This window comes from Pimephales promelas, chromosome 1 (genome assembly GCF_988280905.1).
Source record: "Pimephales promelas chromosome 1, fPimPro1.hap1.1, whole genome shotgun sequence".
In the NCBI taxonomy this organism is placed as follows: domain Eukaryota; kingdom Metazoa; phylum Chordata; class Actinopteri; order Cypriniformes; family Leuciscidae; genus Pimephales; species Pimephales promelas.
The window spans coordinates 20,029,265-20,052,842 of record NC_142769.1 but is presented as its reverse complement, the minus strand read 5'-3'; the positions used below and the strand labels follow the sequence as shown (position 1 = coordinate 20,052,842).

General features: G+C 38.2%; 1 protein-coding gene and 1 long non-coding RNA gene across 7 annotated transcripts in view; both read right to left on the bottom strand.

Moving 5' to 3' along the window:
- pcdh7b (protocadherin 7b) overlaps window positions 1-23,578 on the bottom strand; it is a 140,035-nt gene that overhangs the window by 59,708 nt on the left and 56,749 nt on the right. For 2 of the 6 annotated variants that reach the window (XM_089128683.1, XM_089128654.1), the window contains exon 2: window positions 5,492-5,684. The exons of 2 other annotated variants lie outside the window; for them this stretch is intronic. In XM_089128683.1, the coding sequence (XP_088984809.1) occupies window positions 5,492-5,684 (193 nt within the window). Of the gene's footprint in view, window positions 1-5,467; window positions 5,685-23,578 lie in introns of all 6 variants that reach the window. 2 more of the 6 variants (XM_039669287.2, XM_089128649.1) reach the window with 1 other exon arrangement.
- Window positions 19,379-22,543, bottom strand: LOC120484121 (uncharacterized). The gene is made up of 2 exons (XR_016155145.1): window positions 22,125-22,543; window positions 19,379-20,338 (listed from the first exon to the last, which is right to left on the bottom strand). It is a non-coding gene; the product is annotated as an uncharacterized LOC120484121 (long non-coding RNA).

Sequence of the window (23,578 nt, the reverse complement as noted above, 5' to 3'; positions counted from 1 at the left end):
AATGCAAGAGAAATGCTGCTTGTTTAGTGCAGACTTTAGCATAGCACTCTGCCTGAACAATACTTGCCTCTCTTGACTGAACACCCCAAGCCTGAAGTTCACACACACCAGCGTGGAAAGCTTATTTTTGTTTCATACTGATTAAAAAAATCCGCACGTTTTCACCTCCTAGCGCTAAACGTCCTCACAGTCTCATCCAAAAGTGACTGGAAGATGAATTGCTAAGTGAAGTCAAATATTGCATGGTTGCACAATTCAATCTACTAACTAACTGGAAATACCTGTTTTTATGCTCACAAATAAAGAGACGATGATCTACAATGCAACCAACTGCACATTTCCTGTTTGTGGAAGGAATCTGAGACAGGAATGTTTGAATAATGGTCGGAACACAACTTAGTATTCGTGCTTTGGGTGTTAATAATCCTGTGCAATGTTCTATGACTGTCTAAGACAGAATACACAAGTGAATATTTTAGCAAATAAGATGAAGCGCCCAAACATGTCTACCTTTCAAGTTTAGCAACCTGCCTATAATCCTAAACCTGATTCCAATTTTCTGATAAAGAAGAGTTCTTTTAACTCTTTTTAGTGCTGTGTGACTATAACAAATGACCTTGAGTCTCAGACACGCCGACCTGACATTTGTACAACACACCCACCCGCTCTCCGTGTCCCAAACTAACCAAAGCTGCAAAGTCCAAACAACAATTTAGCAAAGGTTACGCACAAACTTTCTAATGAATGCAAATGCCAGCAAAGGTGGCCTGTGATGCTTGTCATTGCTGTAGTGATCTCTTTCTCTCTCCCTACAATTATCGGCCTCGCTTGGGTTCTGGTGAAATAAAAAATGAGGTTTATTGGATTGAGGATCTACCGAGCTCTTGAAATATGAATAGCTTTAATTAAAAGCGACTGCCATTGCCATCTGGCCCACAGTATTCGGCTTCTCTAATGAAGTGTGTGTATGCATTGTTTATTTATGTATCGGTTTATTTGCTAATGGCCAAGTTGGTAAGACAAACTTGAGAAGTACAAGTAAATTCTACAGTTAACAAATTATTATTATTTTAAAAGTGAGATAAGTTGCTGCAAATAGTTGGGGATTCCTCTTTTTGGTGACCAAATTACCAATCTTCCCTCCTTTTCTATGTACATTACTGATAATTTTAGGACATTATCATATATACACATCTATATACATGCATCCATTATCCTTAGACATTTACAATAAGCCTAAAACACAACACAATGCATTGGATCCTATGTGTATGGAGACAAAACCTGCAGAACTAAAAAAGTATATATGCCAAACTAATCTTACACAGTTTGCTTTATCTATATCTGAAACACACAACATTTGTATCGATTCATATTTCAGTTCCCATTTTTCCAATTGTGCTAATATTGAGCTCTACTGATCTAAGAACAGCTCTTGATCTTGACCAGCTAGATTGTTTTTCTTGCTTTGAGACACATTATACACCCAGTAGCTGTCTGCAGTCATGATAAGATTACAGAAACACTTAAATCCTAACAAGCACACTCCAGAGACAGACGTCTCCAGGGTTCAAACGGTGGTCAGAGATTTCACAGTCTTCCCCTAGACGAAGGCTATCTTTATCATTGGCAAATGCTTGAATGGACCTCCAATGTTTTAAAGGGAAATGCAACATTGTCTGTCTATCTGTTTGTCTGTCTGGCATAAGGAAACTACAGAGTAAGATAATAACTTCTAAATGATGATGTCGGAAAGCAGACAAACCATCAAAGTCCCATGGTTCAGGAAAGGGGAGCGGAGAGAGCAAGAAGGAAGAGATAAGTAGCGAGGAGTAGAGCAAATGTATTGACTGGAAGATCATCGATTGACAACGAGCAAGTCGAAGAGCGTGATTTTTCCTCCGAGTCAATCAGTCTCTCTCTCTCTCTCTCTCTCTCTCTCTCTCTCTCTCTCTCTCTCTCTCTCTCTATCTCTCTCTTCCTCAGGTAAATTCATGTGCACATTAAAGAAGGAAATATCTAATCGCTATTTACTGTCGATACGCTATATATTTGTGTATCTTGTGCTGCCTCGAAATTTGTTTGTTCATGAGAGAGAGAGAGAGATTGAAAAAGAGCTAGAGAGAGAGTGAGTGCGTGTGTTTTGGAAAACCCATCTTCACAGTAGGGCATCTTCATTAGGGGGACGCCCAGTTCCTGCCATGACCTTAATCCCAAAACAAACAAACACACTCACAACAAAAACCTCACCAGGATCCCAATCACACACATCCTTCTCAAGCATAATGACCACAATTACAGACCTTCACTGATTCCTTCTTTCAAGTGATGGCACTATGCCCATCTGTTAACTGCAGGGGTGTGTGTGTGTGTGTGTGTGTCTGTATGATCTCCCGTCCATATTTTAATTGACTCCAGGTTATCAGAGCTGTAATACAGCATTAGGGAAGCAGCACTGTGAGGGGCAATGACCGCCATTTAACTGACTTAATTAAGTGCTTTCCATGAGAAGGACACTGAGAATGTTACCCTTTCAACATGGAAAAACCTGCAGCAATCTTTGCCGTCTTGTTGTGCTACAGATGGGGCAAGTCAGCCCTCATTGTAAGCATAGCTCTCAGTGCTTCAACTAAGCTAAGACAAGTCCTTAACTTTTTGTTTTTTAAGCAAGCAAAATAAAAGACGTTTTAGTATAATTACTTGTTTTAGTTTTAAAATGTCATTTTATTTATTTTTTCTTCCCCAGAACACATATGAGCCCCTAGATCATATAAACCCCTAGATGGTGACAATTTTTCATACAATGAATGGTTTTGACTATGAACTTAAAGGAGATCTATTTCATTATTTAATTTAACTAGATCATGTGTTTGTGTGTGTTATTCAGGTTTCCATCACCCTAATGAATTTAGGCAGATGTAAATCCTAGGATGGATAAAAACATCTGCCAAAAGACAACTTCCTTACTAAATATAAATTTGACCATGAACATGGTATTTAAAAATACCTATATGCAAATACATATTAAGATTAGGGATGGGTAATACTATTAACTAAGTGTATTCATCTAAACTATTACATCACATTTTATCTCATTAGATTAGATAAGGTCATTTCTCAAAAGAAAAGTACATGACATGACCCACGTATGTATTTTTAGCATACTATTTTTTTTTTTTAAAGAGAATTGAAAGGTAAATATTTCTAAATCACACTCAAGAGGTGTGATCACATAAGAGTGAGTTTGGATGTTGTCTAAGTCCCCTGAGAGAGCATTAAAAGCCTTAAACGAACCTAACACCTACCCAAAAGACTGTCAAAGCGGAACTAACCCACAGCATGCCTAAGCCAATTATAGATCCCAAACACACACACACACACACAGACACGCACAAACACACACAAACATTAGGACATCTCTGTCATGAAAGAGACATTGACTGCGACTTTGCTGGGTCGCAAGTGTGACCGGCTGTATTTGAGTGTATATTAGTTTCCGAGTGTGATGTTCGATAATGCATGAGCTCAGCCGAGCACATCAGCTTTGAAAATTTCCACCGTCAACTTCTAAATGCATTGAATGCATAAGCTATTGTACTAATGTTCACTTCTGCTTCTAAGCTGAACAGAGTTTCCTGACTTTTCTATTTCCCCCATATCTCTCCCTCTCTAACCCCCAGCTCTCTCTCTCACACATACACACACTGATTCTCTTAAAGATTGGGAGCACAGGGTGAGGAATCTCTTTTATTTATCAGAAAGTGATTCATCTGTTTGTTTGTATCTGCCCTTGAAAGATCTTACAAGAAAGATCGAATGGAACAGGAAGAGAGGGAAAAGGGAGATGCATGAGGTGGCAAGCGAGAATGAAAATGGGAGAGACCGACAGTGAGCTGGGTGAGAAAAGGAATGGGTCATTAAATAATAACTAATAAAACATCAAAAACAATGTGTGTGCTTGCAATCACGGCATTAACTTCCCTAACCTTAAAACTATTGACAAGAGAATGAGAACGTCATTTGATCCAATAAAATATAAGCTATGTATGTCAGAAATGAGAAGTAACCACTATTAACAGCTTTTCGATAACCATCAGCATACATGTCCTTAATTTTCCCTCTGACAGAGGGTCTGACTGATGGCCAAATTCACAGTTTTGATCTAATCAGCCTTCCATTGATCTCCTAGTGACCAATTACTTTTAGCTTAGTCTTAATTAAATCCAGACTTTAATTGAGGCTAATTTGGCACAGAGTTGTCTAAATGCAAAAGGCTTTAGATCATACGCAGCAAGTGGGCTAAAACAGCTTTCCACTTTAATCTACATTTGGGCCAATATTCACCCAGTTATAAAGTTAAAAATCTATTTTTTTAAGCAATTTACCCAGCATAGCCTCCATTTGTGAGGTGTTTTTACCTTTGACTTTTTTACAAACCATGGTATTTTAGTGTCATATGACTGGTCTCAGTGAGGTAACACAATATGCAAAGCAAAATATGGACCTCAGAACTTAACTCCAAGAGAAACACTCGCTCCTGCTCTACTAACATTTACTCCGACGAGCAAGCAGAACAGACATTCCACAGAAAATGGCACGCTGTGCTCACACAATACACACCTGTTGCTGATAAAGTATCAAATGTAGACAAGACAGCCCTTAATGTTTGACAACTGCTACCGAATACCACCCCAACAGTGGCTCCATTGATAGAGACCCAACATTGGTTGGCTGGTCATCAACAATGGAGGTAACTGTTGACCACAGAGAGCTTCTACAGAGGATAGGTAACTTAGCCGCAATGAAACAAGATACATGCTCTTACTGTTCAAGCCCTTTCACCTGTTAAACTCCGACAATATAAAGAGCGCGATAGGCACAGCGGCATATCGAATTGACAGTGATTACTGAAAAATGGCCAAAATTACTCAAGCGAAAGCGGTTTCTGGAAATCAAATGTTTTTGTAACTCACCACAGCGCAGTAAAAGCAAAGAAAAGGATGCATTTTCATCCTATTATCTGGTACACAAGCAAACCTCTTGTGAATTTATGTTTATAAGATGAGCTACGTCTCCAATGAAGCAACCTTGACCTCATCTGATGCTGCAAGAAAAAAACAGTCAGCTGCCTGCTGAGTTGTCAGGCTACATTTTAGACTATACTACGCTAAACAACTTTTAGCTCTTACTGGAATAACCAGCAAAATAAATAAAAAAGGAATGGCATATGAATATAAATCGACAAAAATTCTAGAGAGATGTTGATCCAGTCACAATAAAGACTACAATCACACTTACGCCTATTCAGTCCTTTCTATCACCGTATAAAGATCTCTAAAAGCGTAGCGGTGTGTGAGTGTGTGGCCTTTTGTGGGAATTTCCCTATCTTATTAACTGTTGAGTATGTCTCTTCTTACTTAGCTGTTTAACTTAACTCTGACTTATCTTTTTTTGTGTTTGCCCCTACCATTTTCCATATGCTCTGCCTCACCGACACTGCCATCGGGCGTAGTCCTCTCATAGGCGTCTTCGGGTAGAGGGAGGGCACCTAGTCTGGGGCCGGACGAGCTCTTGCTGCTGGGCGTCTCCGACTCCTCCAGGCCACTGTCGTAGCAGCTCTGCAGCGAGCCCTGGTGCGGGTCCTGGGGCTGGCTCACCACCGAGAAGGTCACTCGGCGAAACGGCTACAAGAAAAGAGATTGCTGGGGGTCACTGGACTGGTGAGGTCGAAGAAGAGAGGTTGATGGGTAGTTTTTTGAAGGGGGGAGGGGGGGATCATTCTCAGTTAAATTACTTTTGCTATAGCGCCAGTTGGATTAGCGCACTGCGCTACATGCTACAAAACAACACAAACATCAACTGGATTAATTGCTCTCTTTCTCTCTAAGTAGTTAATATATGAAGCTTGAAAGCAGTGTTCAGCAAGGGAAGCTAAAAAATAAACAAAACAATACTAATGAGCTGCACAGCACTTGTTTAATGGATTCTCACATAAACAAAAAAAAAAATGTTAGGATAGTAAGTTCAATGCCCACAGGAGTAAGTACAGTTGCCACACTTGGCAATGTGGTTTAAATATAGCGGCGGAGGTCTGAAGGACATCAAAGTCTCCTTGTGTGGTTTACTTTATAGCAAAAAAACAGGACAAGATGAGCAAGTATGGTCCCGATGGGAGATAGAATGGGACACATGGCTACAGGCTAATAAACAATCGCATGGATCCACGCACACACACATTTTTCAAAGTAACTAAAGAACAAATAGGTGAAAGGATGCACATAGGAGTAATAAACTGGAACACAGAGACTCGTGTGAATTTGTGCTCTAGCTGCGCTCTGAACCTTTGATTTTCATTTCCTCTTCCTCTTGGGTTGTCTCAATTGAGGAATGGCACAAAAGACAGCATGATCGAAGGAGATGACTGATGGTGGGCCAGGAAGGGAGACAGATTATTTTGGTTTGTGCTGAGATGCAGTGTAAAAGAGAGTAGGGAGACAAATTAAACTAGGAATGGATCATGGTTCATTTCATTAAAGTGAACTAGAAATCAAGTGATGAACTCTCTATTTTTGTATGTTTTTGCTGTTACAGTATCAAAGCAAAGCAGTGGGATACTGATACCCTTTAGGAATCAGTTTAATCAGAAAAATGAATTTGTTATCCTGATTTAACTGCTCTAATAGGGAAGCTGGGTTAAACAATATGAGGACTTTTTGTCCTTCATATCCCAATGAAAAACACTGAGATAAGGGATACATATGGTCTCTGAGCTAAATGAGTGGCGGGAAGAGGGAGAGAAAATGAGAGCACGAGAGAGAGAGAGAGAGAGAGACAGAGCTGAAAGTTTGGAATTAAATTTTGCTAATTTAACTAGCATTGGAGCCTTGTAATTAAACCATTGACTCTTCCTGTCGGGGTAAGTGAAAGCAGAGGGGGAGGGGGGGGGGGGCAATCGAGGAGAAGTGATCCCTCCAACCTCCCATCATTCTCTCTTTCTATCTCACTCTTCAACCTATTACTTACTCAATTTATGCTGATCATTGCTGCTGTTTAGTCTTTGTGTGCTGTGAGTTGAAACATAATTCAACACAATTCTTTAGGTAGTAAACCAGTGAAATAGTGACTAAGACAGAAAACAGAGACTTGATTGCTTTATATCATGAACAGATTTAATTTAGGCTTTTAATCACAAACAACCATTGAACAGTGAACATAAACAGAAGCTACACCGAACCTGCTTGATGCACAAGAACAAACCTCATTGGTTCTTGAGCAAGCTCATACAGTACATGCTGCATTTTACCTCATTGGTCCTTGCACGTCAAGTGAACATGCTTGAGCTTCCATTTACCACAATTAATATGTGAGTTGATGAATATTTCATTCTCATATTGGTGACTCCATATGACATTTCGTCGAAATACTACGCACATGGCACCCTTTGGCGTCAATATAACACGCAGAACCCAAGGCGTCATACAGGTGACTGACATCCTTTAGCGTCAATATAACACGCACTGTTATGGGTAGGTTTAGGTCTGGGGTAGGGTCTGCGTCTCATATTGATGCTAAAGGGTGCCATGTGCGTAGTATGAGAACAGGCTTGAATATTTATATGCAAATAAAAGCCTAAAATCAATCTGTTCATCACATAAAGCGATCAAGTGTCCTCATAAAATATGGACTAAATTGTTCAATTCACATGGATTAGTTTTACGATCTCTTTATGAACATTTTGAAGCATCAAAGTGGTAGTTGCATAGTTGTCAATGAAGAGAGACAGAAAGCTATCAGAATTCTTTAAAAATACCTTAATTTGTGTTGTGTTTGGAAAGACAACCGGGTGAGTAATTAATTACAGAATTTTCATTCTCGGGTGAACTATCGCTTTAAAGGGATGCTACACCCCAAAAAAAAAAAAAAAAAAAAAAAAAAATCTGTCGTAATTTACTCACTCTCAAGTTGTTGCAAACCTGAATGAGTTTCTTTCATCTGCTGAACACAAAGGAAGATATTTTGAAGTACAATTGGAACTAAACATTTGTGGGTCATCATTGACTTCCATAGTGTGTGTGTATATATGTGTGTGTATATATATATATATATATATATATATATATATATATATTACTATGGAATATTATACTATGGAATAATATGCAATAGTGCCAAAAACTGTTTGGTTCCAACCGTCTCTTCCTTATATCTTCCTTTGTCTTCAGCAGAAGAAAGAAACTCATACAAGTTTGCAACAAGAAAAATGTGAAATGACAGAATTTTCATTTTTGGGTGGAGTATCCCTTTAAATGTCCTAGTTTAACTAAGGTCCAATCATGTATGTGAAAACAGGCCTCGGTTTTATAAAATATGTAACAGGGATCCTTTCTCTGTCCAAAAATATATTAATCTGAAAAAGAATGAAGACCCCTGCTCTAAATAAATATAAACAGCTGACAAACAACCAATAACCTTTTTTTTTTTTTCTAATCTCTGCAGTGAAAAGTTCGGCATTAAATAGACACTAACAAAGCAGCAGCGATTCTAAGTGTTTGCCTCTGGCCTTCTCCCCGCTTCCCCACTTCCTGTCACTGCACATTTTCTTTCAGGAATATTAAACAAGACGGAGCACCATCATTCACTCCTCTTTTTCTTTCCAACTCGCTGCCTTTCAGACTGAGTGGCCTAACACTCATCATTACTCCAAATTGTCCCTTTAATTTGACACGTTGCCATAATCTTGGCATTTGTATTCTGTCAGGTTAGTAGGGCCTGTCTTTAAATGTAAAGGAGTGCACATACTCGCTAACACAAACACAAGTGGTGGTTCATTGTCTGTGTATTTCTAAGCCTATATGTGCACATGTGTCATTCATCTTTCTCAAACTTTCCCTTGAACTAGATACCTCTAAAATGACAGTTTGTCATTCACTGATGACCAGTCACTTGCTGTCACCACACAGATACCAATTCGTACAATATTCTGATAACATTAAGGAAACCGTTTGGACGCACTTGGCATTCGTTCTTCTGCTGCATTAATTAATTTATTTATCTGTCTCCCTCATTTATCTGGCTAATGTAGAAATCTTGGCAATAAATCATGTTTCCATGTAATTACAATCAACATTCAACAAATGAATTGAAATAAATATTCATGGACTAAAAATTTCACTTTGGATAGTCAAACATTTGTTGCATAATTAAATAGAAGCCCACAGGGGGTCTCGCTACTGCGCTGAAATAACGGATCAAAATCATGTTTATGTATCAAAGCCCCATTCTCTCTCTCTCTCTACCTCTAAAATGAAATGGCTGCCTCTGCAGCTAAGTGTGACAGCAATCAAAGTCCTACGCTGAAGAGTTGAGGCTTAAATTACCCACAAAATGAACTGAACTTTAGATAAATTGGTGGAGTGTGGCATTATGCTTGGTGCAAATGTGATTTTCAAATATAAGAGTCAATGAATGTCATGCAAGAAGAATGGCGAGATGGGAAAGTGGTTGCCCATGCAAAGATAGATGAATTGGTTTATTGATTGGGCATTGATTGGCTGGGCTTCCTTACTGTGGAAGCTGCTTTATGAAGGACAATTTTAATTAAATCATACACAAATGAATGAATGTCTGTTCATCATTTTCTGGCATTAGTCATCCTATGTAGGTTGAAAGTATGTAAGACCCTCTGATAAGGTCCCCCCACACACACATACATGCAGGGAAATCTGAGGCAATGCATGGTTGAGGCAATATTGAGGCAAATATTGACTGCAGAGAAGGAAAATTAAGTGCTATTTAAATACAATGCAGCAACAATACCTGTAATTGTAAGGGGTTTTCATCAGCGTAGGTGGAAATACTATTTTAATAAACCCAGCAGAATACCCAGTGGATTTGCATTCATTTCAAAAAGTAACTATTCTGTAAATAAGCTCATTTTATATCTCTTCCAAAGTGTTTTGTAGTATCTATTAGAAAGTGTGTGTGTGTGTGTGTGTGTTTGAGTTTCTTGGGTGTATGTGGGTAGTGATGTGACCTATATCCATGAACCATGGAAAGCCGTTGTTATAGCCAAAAACACAAACTCTAAAGCTGCCTGTGTCTTTCAGCAATCAAGCAGACAAGATAGGAAAGAAGATGAAGATGAAATGAAGGGAGAAAAAAAAACACTGGATGAGATAGAACGGCAGACAGGAAGAAAATCCAACTTGGGTGGTCAGTGTAGGTAAACTCTATTCATTCACTTGGTGTCCTTGTGATAGAACCTGTAATTAACTTCTGTTCAAATTTTCATAAGTACCCTGAGGGTGAACAACAGACTGCTATCTGATCAAGCTGCCACTGTACAAAACAGCCCAAGGGTAATGCTACTATAGGTCAAAATAACTGGTAAATTAGCAGAACGAGCTTCAGGTTCAAATTCTCATAATGTGGTTACCAAATTTCAAGCCAAATGTGAGAGATACGCATTCTGAAGGTTTGATACTAGGAAAAATAATGGGTCTAATTCACTAATAATTGAGTAGTTGTATTAACTTCTCACGAAAAATTTCCGCCAAATTCACAACAAACATATACACATTAGTTGGATCTTAATCTCATTCTGATGTAAGTGAATTTTAAGTACTGTAAAGGAGGGGTGTGCACAAACTAAGTTAGTCATCTGCATAAAACACGCCCAAATGTCCATTTAATGGTGTTCCGCACAACCTTTTCTTTACAGCCTTTTGTCACTTTCGTCAAACATATGACGCTCTCACCAGATCCTCCAGCGATGGCAGGTGTCAATCTCAAAACCATGCAATTCAAGCACACATTAAGCGTCTTTCATACAAAACCATCTGATTTGCCAGCTGTGCATGAACATAAAGAGCTTTTCGTAGTCTTTCACTGCACTGTATATGATGAAGTATTTAAGATTAAGATGCTTTTTTTGTGTCCGTGTGGTTTCAGTTGGTGCTACATTTCTTTCAGTTGTTTCTACATTTTTAAATTTAGAATAAATTGTAGTAAAAAAAGTTTTTAGTGAATCATGGTTTGTTTGTGAAAACATTTGTACACAGATTCCACACACATTTTATTTATTTTTTTTATTTTTTTTTTTTTTGCGCACGCATGCTTAGTTAATGAGATCAAATGTCTTTCACGTTTGTTCCGAAATAACACAAACAGATGAACCAGAACACAAGTTCATGTTCATTACAAAAATACAGATCGCTTCTTACTAAGCCCAAGAGATATATACCTGTTGGAACATATTTCCCATGCACTTGATTTCCCACACCCATGTAAACTTTCCCAGTAAAGTCATTTATGTATTTGCAACAGTCAAATGTGTGAACTGTCAAAGTTATTAAAAAGCAATTAAGCTGTAAATAAACTGGCAAATTGCTTTTTTGCCTCAAGGAGCTATTTCTACTCCTTTGTTTTGTTGTTGTAACCTCATGTGTTTGATGTGGCAGTCAACTACTTTTAATTTAATAAAATCAATTAATTTAGACACTACGATATGAAGAAAATACTATTTTTACTTTTTTTTTAGATCTGGTTGAAATTATTACTTAACTTATTTGTTAATATTGTTAACTTATAACCTTGTGTCAAAAAATATATTCATACTCCACATTCCATAGATGGAGGCAGTAGGCTATAACTCCAGAAAGTGAGTTGGTCTAATCTAGAGTAACAAATGAGAAACGACATAGTCTCTATGCTCTGCCCCTCTTCACAACGACCCTAGAGCCATAGCTGGAGCCGAACTCCTAACACAGGACATTTTGACTCCAGGGGAACTTTGGTTGATGTCAAGTGATTTTTAAATATGACATCTTCAAGCTACACCCTTCACCTTTAGGGAATATGTTCATTAGTGTAAAAATTCAAATAATACCCGAGTCCCAAATAGACGTCTGTCTCTTTCACACGCCTGGTGTGGCTGCAGGTTTAGGTAAATAAAAGCTGATCTCAAATAGAGGCCGGGTCAGTTTTTTAGTTTCGGGTTGTTAACTTCTGAAACCGTCAGATCGTCCGCTTTTTGGCAGCCGCTAAAGCAAATGGTTGTCCCTCCAAAGCATATTTTGATCAGTGAGTGATATAGAATGACTGCTGCGCTTGACAGGGCAAATAACGAGCAGAGACAGAGAGAGAGAGCCCCGGCCGCACGCGCACACACTCTCACGTCTTCAAACAACATGAGTACTGTCTTGCTCTCTCTCCCCCTCGCGTATATTAATCAAATCAGTTGACACGATAGTAAAAGGTTGGAAGACCGCAGTTTCACATGGAGCATTTTGAGATTTTTCGAGATTAGAGACTCAATGATTGAGATTAGAGACTCACGCCAAACATCAATGTTGTCACGCACAGAAAAATCACAAAGCAAAGAGGATGCGGAGACTGAAATATTAGACAGAGCAGGTTAGTTGTGATATAAAAAAATCTCAGCTCTCAGATTATGTCAATTTTTATTATACAAGTCAAACAATAAATACAGTTTTGGCACTTGTAAATGTTACACGACAGATATAGCGCATGTGAACCGATAGCTAATACTAGCTAATAGTAAAAAAACACACACACAAAACACTGTTGATAGATTCAGTTTGCATCGACCAATTTTTTTTAACTCTTCCCTGAACTGAAATCTAGTGGGCTGTACTTTCCACACGATTGACATCAGGTTATGTTGCCCGCATACCGCCTCCCATGGCCGAAACTGGTATTATGACACCTGTCAGGCCGGGGCTAGTAATTTAGCATGCTAATTCAGGTTGATATCTCTGCAGCACTACAACTTGTCATTTTTTTAATGACATCATCGCCCTTATTTCTTCTCATTCTTTTGATGCGTGTAGCTCATTTTTTGGATATTTTTACCTCAATTCTTACACATGGCACCTATAAGGTAACAATCGTAGGTTACTACTTTTTAAATTTTGAATAATAAATTATTTAAAATGACATCACATGCATAAATACTTTTTTTAAAACAAGACTCGTTCCAGTTGCAGATTATTGATCAATGTACAAACTCTTATCCTTGTACAGCTTATCCCTGACATTCTGAATTTTCAGGATATTGATTTAAAAAAAAAAAAAACAGTTGTGCACTAAACATCTCAAGTCTAAGGCTACGTTCACACTGCAGGCTGAAACGACCTAATTCCGATTTTTTTGCCCCTATGCGACCTGTATCTGATTTTTTCATGACAGTCTGAACGACACAGATCCGATCTTTTCAAATGCGACCCAGGCCACTTGGGTATGTGGTCCAAATCCGATATGTATCCGATCTTTTGAAATGGCGACTTCAATCTGAACGGCCAGGTCACATATATCCGACCCGCACGTCATTGCACGCACCTGTAGCTAGCCAATACACGCTAACTCCAAAGCGTTTCCTCACTGTTATGGGCCACTGCAGACGTGTCTCTTCCCCAGTGTTGTGCCTGAACTCGTTCAATGAACGATAGTGCATGAACGCGTTCATATTTTCGCGTATCATATTATTCACGTTCGCCCGAAATAAACATACTGTATTACTGCCTGATGAACATTACTGTGAACACGTTCATTCTGGTGTATGTGAACGTGCGCTCTCTGTCAGTATAACTTTGTACAGTAGGGTGCCAGATATAGAGCCTTCCATGCGAAAACCTGGCTAAAACACATGTGAACATGCCTTAAAATGTAGCGAATAACCACCCAATCTGGCAACACCGCGGCCGCCGGTGACAAAGCAAGGAGCGCCGCGGACACGCACTATCAATTAAACGGGTTTTATGACGAGGTCGGTGAGGATCGGAAAAATCTTACATTTATGTGCAAACTGCCCGTCGATAAAATAATTATTGTCTGTGTTTGTATATGGGCTGTGGCAATAATAATAATAAAACAAAAGCTCGCAACATATGAAAAAAAAGAACTATTCTGCAAACAACAAGTGACGTCTTGGACCGTTGATTACTCTTCTGCGCATGCGGGTCACTTCTGGGTCATTTCACGTTCACACGGGAGATCACAAAAGGTCGCATTTAATTGGAAATGTGAACGGCCTTGCAAAAAAATCGAATTTTTTCAAAAAATCGGAATTGAGCATTAAGCCCTGCAGTGTGAACGTAGCCTAAAAGCGAGTGCAACACATTAAGAAAGGAATGTGTCTCTGAGTTTAAAATACTAACAGAGCCCCTGGTGAGGAGGTCAGGGAGTTTTGTTTATCCTGGAGCTTTGGGAGGCTCAGGTGTCTGCTTTGTCTTAAGGGATGACTGGCCCTGGTCAAGCTTCATTTCTCTTCAGCCTTCCTGCCTATGAGGACCTCCAGATGGGCTCTAGACCTCCTGAGACCTGCTGGAGTTTCACCAGGTCTGAGGTCTCTCTGGCAAGGCATTTATCAACACACTTCACTGCAGGCGCTGAAAACTTCCAGGCCAGATCTTACCACCGGACCACTTCCCTCGACTGAGTGTAGTTTTGATGTCTTACCCAAGACTGTACTGTTTCAGTTGACCGGTCTTACTCTAAGGGGGACATACTCAAACTGAGTCACTGCAAACATTAAACAGTTAAACCACTTTTGAGGCCCTCCTTTGATTGCAGTCCACATGTCTACAGCTTTAAACGAAGGGCTCTTTAATCACTTTTAACCCATCATGGACAAGCCTCAAGCTCAACTGAGCAACACTTCAGACAGCAAGGAAAAAAACAACAACAACAATCTCTGTAAAAGAATGCTGTTGAAGTTCTTCAGATAAAACCTTAGGAGTACATCTTGGTGTATGTCAGTTGGCTGCTTTTGAATGTAATCCTTTTTTGAGGCACTGAGGCATGGATTTCTCATTCATTCATTCATCTATCCATTTTTCCTTGTCATGCACTCCGCCTCACACTCTCGGCAACGGAATAGTGATGCATCACTTCTTGCCGTTCCAGTCCATTTCCACTCAGGCCAACTTTGCCTTTCTGCATGCCAAGTGTTCCAGATGTTCGTGCCTTTGCCAAACAAAACACTGAGGATGTTAGTCACTGTAGTGAAATTATCGCCCTTGTTTATCAGCGTTCATACATTCTTAATCAAGAAGGCAGCATTTATATGTGGAGCAAAGAGCCCGTTCATCAGAAGTTCTCTTGATCCTTGAATTTTTCTCTTATATATTCTCAATGAAAGCACGGTTGCAGCGAGCGTCTGTTTAAATATTAAATGTGTGCTCTTGTTCTAGTCGAAAATTGAGGCTTAGTGCTGCCTCAGTATCTTTAAGCCTCCTCAGGTACACCTTATTCACGGTTTTACGATTGTGGTCTCCTATAAACTCTACAAAACTTTTTTTATTTTATTTTTTTATGTTGTTCCCCAAAGTAATGCTATCCCTATTATTGTCCTCATTTTGGAGAAAGAATGGGTTGGATAAGTGAAAAACATTCTTTTGTCAATAGACCTTCCAGTTAAAACCACCTTGCTATACTCTACCTTTACATCCCTCATTAACATTTCAGAACTCGCATTAACATTCCTGACGAGTACTGAAAAGATGAAGGGAGGAAAGCACAGACAGATGGGAACCTCAAAACATTTCTCTGTGCTCTTTTCTTAAAATCCTAGCTAAACTTTTAATTGCTCTTTAAGCGGCGGATTAAGCCAGAACATATTCCGAAGGGATGATGCGACGGCTTCAAAGGCTTAGCCGACCTTTGACCCTCGTTTCATGAGAAGGAACAATCCCTCCAGGGTGCTGCTTCACACTCCAGATCCCAAAACATGCTCCTCTCATGTTTATATTTAGAGTTCAATGATAAATAAACACCACAGACATTTCACACTGGCGCATTTTCTGTCAATTAATGACGCCACCTAAATATTGGATGCATTGTGTGCTTTTAGTTTTGCCTTTAAATTCGAAATGTGTTTTTCCTCCATATCATGTTTTTTTTTTTTTTTCGTATAATCTCGTCCCCAATAAAGAGTGAAATGGATATGCAGTTTCCTGTTCTGGTGCCGAATATCTAACCTCATCGGGGGCAAATCCATTATCATCGCCAGCAGAAATGGATTACAGTCTCAGGTATCTGTCAAACTTACAAAAATGCTTTCAGGTGCCTTTCCTAACACGATAATGTAGGAAAGTTGAACTCCATTTCAACTTTGAAACGCACACACAAACAAACAAGCACCCGTGTCTAACTCACAGACAGTCTGGCTTCGCCTTACGTGATCACGTTACAAACAATTTCAGACGATCTCCTTCAGCTCAAAGGACACTATCTTCACCCTTCTTGTGTGTCCCCGCATCCGTCAATCATCGGCCAATGACGCTGCGCTACAAAAAGCGTGCAGGACTCACTGTGAATACGAGCAGTCAATCTGACAACTGACCCACTAATGTCACTAAGCGACAGGCGTAATCGCCACGGCTAAGGTAGTCAGGGGTGACAGGGGCCTTAGAGTCAGCGAAAGCGCAGGCTGTAAACAACCTGAGGGCGGAGAGGATATTGTAACTTGGACCATGTGGTTTCCCGCCGTCTTTCCTGAGCAAATATCTGGCAGCGTAATAAAAAATTCCACACAGACTGAGTAGAGAAATGACAAAACAGAGTATGTGTTCACACCTCAGCTGGATTATGATTGACACATGACTGCTCTAACAAAGCACCGAGTGCTGTTCCCTGGCAGGCCGCATTATCTACATCATAAGCACCAGTCTATTAAATACATCTGCAAACAGTGAAGCTGTCAAGATGGCAAATAATGCATTACAGTGATACATCTTTTAGCGTTTTAGGGATTGTGAAAAATGTGCCGTGCAGAGAAAATATTTAACCTGGGGAGCGGGAATGTGAGCAGAAAGACAGAGAGATATCATGGACGACCAGTGTGTGTGTATATATATATATATATATATATAGAAAAGAAACAAGGATTTAATTGAAGAGAGGGACATTTATAGGCCTCTTCATTGCTTGAGGAAATCTGGTGTACAGGCATTCTTTGTAGTTTTAATCATGTCTCAATATTGTTCTCAAAATTACAAAGCAAATTACCCACCGTTTTTCGGTTAAGTCTGGTGTCTTTTGGGAAATCAATTCCCACCTGGATAGAAATGTCTGCAATTGTGAATATTGCATTTTTACAAAACTTCTGCTCATTTCTTTTGACCTTTGTTGAATACTTTACATTACCATTGATTGCTGCAGGGGTGTTCATAAAAATAAAATTCAATTCATAAGGAGAGTCGATCAATGACTGCACATAACGCCCACAGGAGCAGGACACGTACAAGTAATAGTGTCACCTTTCTATTTCTATTTCAAATAAATGCTGTTCTATAGAACGATCAATGCATGTATCCTTAAATGTAAATTTCAGGCAGCACAAATGTCTTCAACCAGCCCGTTCTCACCCCAAGGCGTCATCTAACGTCATCCGGCGTTTTAGGGCACCCTTTAACGTCAGTTACATGATGCTATCTAACCCTAACCGTATCCCAGACCTAAACCTACCCGCGTCATCTAACTGACGCTAAAGGTAGAGCGTCAGTTGGATGACGCCCTAGGATCGTCATCTAACTGACGTTAAAGGGTACCCTAAAACGTTGGATGTTGACGTATGGTCAAGGGAAAAAAAAAATACAATTTAAAATAGATAAAATTATAAACAGTTATTTTAAATTCTAATAATAGTTAATAATATTAGTGTTTACTGTATTTTATCAAATAAATGCAGTCTTGGTGAGCATTGAACTAAAACAAATGTTTATTTTAATGGGTTTTCATGATGTTACTTTAGTAAAATCTTAAGAGATCACAATTCAGTTTGAATCATATGCATCCAGTTAATGCTGCAACTCAAATGTTATTTATAAAACTATCTAATATTGCCTGAACAGCACTCATGTCAGTTTAGTTTCAATAGTATATAATTAGTCGCAATATTAAGACATGTCATAATCCATAAACAGTCAGATTAAGATGTATCAAACTATTCTCATCGTGTAATGTTTCATATAACCACTACGCATGTTAATTTTCCTTAAATGTCTATTTTTTCATTCTTTAGAGAGCTCAAACGAGCAGTAAATGTATGCCATTAACAAGATGACTTTCCAAATAAGCTCATTTGGGTTTCAAATCTCTACTGCACATATTTCTCTTCTGTTGTGTGTTCTTGTATTGTTCTTTTATTCTCATGCTGCTAAACAAACAAACACGTTTTGTGCCCTGGCTTCTGTAAAAACACATGAGACAGAGAACCAAAATGGTGAGAATAGAGTGAGCGAGAAAAGGCTTAGCATAACAGATTTACTATCACTTTAACAATCATTTTCTCAAAATAATGCTTTGTCAAATCTGAAGTCGTCATGAAACGGAAGTTGCGATAGTTTTTCTTACCAATTGAGAAGTATATTGGAGTTTCGAACAAGAAAAAGATGTAGGGTGGAACTTGATGTGTCCCCAGGAATTGATTGGATCCATGCGGTTTTGCCAACGCTATCTCACGACCAATTCGAACAAATTCGCACAACCTCACTCACAAGTCGTACAATTTTTCTAAACCCCCAACATGACATCAGGACTTTTGCGTAAACATATACGCCACTTTCGCGTCAGGTGGCGTGTTATCTCTACGCATTTTGAGCTATCCGCGTGTATGCGTATATGTCTACGGCATTAACGTCCGCGTCAGATCTGCGTGTCGTGTTAAATCTCCAGTCATGAATGCCATTAACCCCAGTGATGGTTAAGTTTAGGGATGGGGTTGAGGTAAGTCATATCTTTTTTTTACCTAGGATGGTAAGGGAACAGTCATAAATGCCATTAACCCCAGTGACGGTTAGGTTTAGGGACGGGGTTGAGGTAAGTCATATATTTATATAACGTTAAGTCAACGGCGTTCATAAACACGCTGAAAGGCGATTATGCGTCTTGATAGCACGCCAAAAATGGAAATACGAATTGGCGTGTCATACACACGCTACTTCACGAGATCAGTCTGAAACCCCAGTAATGGGGAGGTTTAGGGGCGGGGTCAGGGGTAAGTCATTCGTACGGATTCATTCAAACAGAGCAACTCGTAAATACGATTTACCAAAAATTGAGTGAGGTCGTACACTGTAAAAAAAGATACACCAAATCTACTCAATAAAAATGAGGCAACAGATTACAAGCAATATTATTAATTAAATTTTACAAGGTTTGGTATTGAGTAAATATTAATTAAACGAGACTCTTAAAAGTTATCCATTTAAAATGAGTAGATTCGAATAGAAAACAGAACAGAATTAATTATAATCTAAACAAAAATGTTGAGTTAATTTGAGTTAATCAATGCAATTAATTAAATCTAAATATTCCTTTCCTAGAAATAATGGCCCAGAAAGTACAGAACTTAACAAATACTCAAATGACAATTTTATTAACAATTCACTTTTGTGCTTTCAACGCATTGTAGCACATCATTGTACACTGCATTCACAGTTTCATTTCAAGACAAAAGTAGGATCTTGCATTTCAAACCAGACATTTAAAAAGGACATAATACTGACTTCAAACTATTTAGTAAAAACAAAAATAAATGCCATACACGTGTCCATAAACCCGTTTCCATGCCTTTTCACCTCACATAGCCACTAAATTGGGTCAATAAAGATCTTAAAATAAAAATACTCCATAAATCCTTAAAGGTCCCGTTCTCCATGTTTTTTTTTAAGCTTTGATTGTGTTTGTTTCGCGTGTAAAAAACACTGTATTTTTCACACAATTTACTTATCTGTATACTGCTGTTTTCACTGTCCAAAAAACGGCCCGATTGACTTACTTGTTCTATGAAGTTTATCATTTTACAGGTATTATTTATGCTCTAACAGCAACATTACACACTAACTAAAGTTTAAAAAATGGAATCGAGAAGAATGGGACCTTTAAAGTGCAATTTGTACAGAGTAAAATACATTTGTACTTTGAACTTACAACAATTGAAATGTCATGACATTCGTGGGAAAAATCAGTACTAACTTACAAACATCAATGTGCAATTCTCAAGTAAGACATTGTGTAGCACAAAAGTCTGCACTGCAATACAGTCTCATTTCAAGCCTGAAGTTTGCTCTTGAGGGATTGGACTTTGTTGATCCAGTTCCAAGAAACATTTTTGGAATACCTCAAAGGTGTACAAAGGTGATAATCGAGATTCAGCGCGTAGGTCACGCCAAGGAGGACAGAGCAAGGCCGCTGCAATATTTCCAAGTCCTGTGATGACGATTCCAATGTTCTTTGGGTAGTTGCTTGTAGAAGCTTCAGGTTTTGGGGTCAGAGTAATGGCCATTATGAACTGTTCCTTCAAGTTCTCAGTGTCCTGCAACATAAAATTGTAGTGTCTTAGTATAAAACTGTCAGAAGTATATTGCAAGCATATAGCAGAACTAGACAATACATTCATTATGGTTTTCATAGCTTTTAAATCTATTTTATTACATTTTATTTTCTCAGGCCTTGGTCTCAAATTGTTTTCTTCTCTATTTTGATGTTTTTTTCTCTATTTTTTTTATGTTTGTTGTAGTCTACAAATGTTCTTCCATTGTAATGAGGGATTTATGGTGTTCTACTACTATTATATCCCTCTCTATGTAGGCTACAGTATCCATAGACATAATATATACATAGACGCCCTATTGGCCGCTTTGGAACGTTGCTGCGATACGTCAACGGGTCCGCCATTTTGCGGAGGTCAAGACTGCATTGTAATTAAATGTAAGTAAACGGGTGAGCTGCGTTTTTCTGGATAAAAACATTCTTGGATAAGAATGGTGAAGATCCCCATACTGAGATATTTAAGTTTGCTCATTGTGGAAAAAGCATTTTATATGATTAACCAGATTTTAGCAATAACATTGATAACTGATGGATCATTTATGATAATACATATGTTGTGGTACAACTGTAGTGCAATGCAAATAGTAATTATAAAGTGAAAAGTACTAGTAAATAGTTTAGTCAATAAAATAAACAAATAGTATACAGCAAATAAAATGGTAATGAATACATGTAAACATATTGATAATAGTTTATTAATAATTCTATAATAATAGCAATAGAATAAGACATTTCTACAGAATAAACACACACAAAAAATATATTTAATATTTAGCTCTTTGTGCTAAATTTCAGTTTTATTGATCAGTAATAGGCTAGCCATTATAACAGAAGTAGCTTCAGTCAAACATACTGTTAAAATAGCCTAAATATAAAGTTATGAAACTTTACTTTGCCTTCAGCCAAAACTATTTACCAGGGAACCATTAATAGATTAATGAGACCAAAGATAAACACAAATTATACGAATTATGTCTCATTTTAACCTCTTGACTAGAGACATCCGAGCCAGCGGCAACCGTCAGATGCACTGGCCGTGGTACGGCTGTTCCAGGCGGGGGAGACGAGCGCTGGGCGGGGGCGCGGCAACTCCGAAAACTTCAGATCAAATTTTTAAATAGGCTCTATCTTTATAAACAAACCACATATTTGAGCTTTAAACAACTACATTGTCGACTGAAAAACTATTAAAACTACATTGCGTGACACAATAACAGTAGTATTTAATCTCTAAACGTTACTTACTAATTAAATCATGACCAAATACAACCAAAAACAAACGTTCAGTCTTGCTTGTGAAAGGTACTTCCTCGAAAGCTGTTTTCAGTTGTGTGGCGATTTTTACAGCCCCAAGCAGCGCACAAAAGAGGCATTTTTCTCAATTCCCTGTATGAGAGGCATGGGAAAGTTCATCTCCTCAATATGGCGGCGCCATATGGAGTTTAACCGTAGAGACGGAACGGACTATTTTCTTTAGCGGAAGCAATACAATCGTTTTTAAATCAATAAACTCCTTTTTAAATCAGTAAATCGTGTCAAATTATTTATTTATTTGGTAAGTAGCCATGTAATAAGCAGGAAAATATAGAGCAAGGTGGTTGTTATAGCGAATACAACCCCGTCTTCATCTCCGCTTCGCGTCGGTCATAAATCAGCCTGTCAGGTTTTTTATTTGCCATAACAACGCCTCGCTCGACATTATCCCTTACATATAACCACTACATGCGTTCTTTTTACTAGTCCAGTGAAAACAAAATAAGTTTTCTTACCTTAGTCAACCAGCTGCAAGATGAGCAAGTGGAAGACGACGAACATTCACCGTCTGTAGGCAGCTTAACGTATCTCTTCTGCCGTCTGGTGCACTTTGACAGGAAGTGCTTTTGCCTGATTACATTAATTTGAATTCACTCAATATTCTCTCCATTTGGAATTAAATTAATAAAAATGCTTAAGTTTCATTTAACTACAATGGGTGGTTTTTATTCCAAACATTTTTATTTGAATTAAATTAATAAAAATGTTTAAGTTTTAATTAACAACAATGGGTGGTTTTTATTCCAAACATTTTTATTTGAAATTTAATTAAATATTTGCCTCAAAATCAAAAACACAATTATATTGAATACATTTTAACCAAAAACATTAATTAAAATCTACATCACCACAGAATCATTTGTTACAGTGTATGAATTCGTACAAATTAGATAACTCGTAAAATTCGTACGAATTGCCGTGAGATCAGGTTGGTTTTCGCTATTGCTGTGATATCATATGACTGACAGATTTCCAACACTGGTGCAAGAAAACAGGCTAATGTAACTCATTTCTGGAGCCAGTATTGTTACAACCCCCCACACGTTTCACGTTTTTCTAACCTGTTTTATTTCCTTTACCTTTTTTTTTTTTCATTTACTTCATTTCCTGTGCAACCTTTCAGTGGACTGGAGCAAAATAAGGCGTTTATCATGAATAAATCAATGTCAATGTGGCAGAAAAGCAAAACTCCATTTCCGGGGGCTGTGGACACATTACTCAAAACATCCCTACCGTGTCACCCTCAAACATACACACATACATACGCACACATGTTGTCATTGCGGTGTCCTTCATCAACAGATTGACTCCCTTGTTTAGATAGAACAGGCCATTTGTGAGTCTCAGCCCAGGTCCAGAAGACAATTATGATAGCTGCGATTAAGAAAACAATTATTCCAGAGAAGTAATTATCCTCTAATGTTTGAACAAACAGAACCAGAGAGAGAAAGAAAGAGCCGAGGGCCATGCGAGATTAGCCTAGTGTTCACACTGTGATGGTCATTACATTCAGGGGTGGTGAAGAAGTGATCAAACTACTGATGTTACAACATAATACACACAAATTCATGCTCATCATGCTCAGATATAAACAGACTTTAAGTGAATCAGCACAAATAGCTTTTCCCAGTACTACATAATTACTTTTTTTTTTTTTTTGCAAAAATGTGCACATATTCATCAACGACAAACTCAAAGCCCTAGTGAAAAATCAACATACTAAAATGTATTTGAAATACATTTATTTTATGCGAAGTATACTTTCCTTGCTGATAATTGTAATTGTCAAAATAAACACAAAGTAAAGAAAACAGCTGCATTGAGGGAGAAAATGCAGTGCAGTAAATGGTAAAATAATAATAATAATAATAATAATAATAAAATTAATACATTAAACTAATAAAAACAA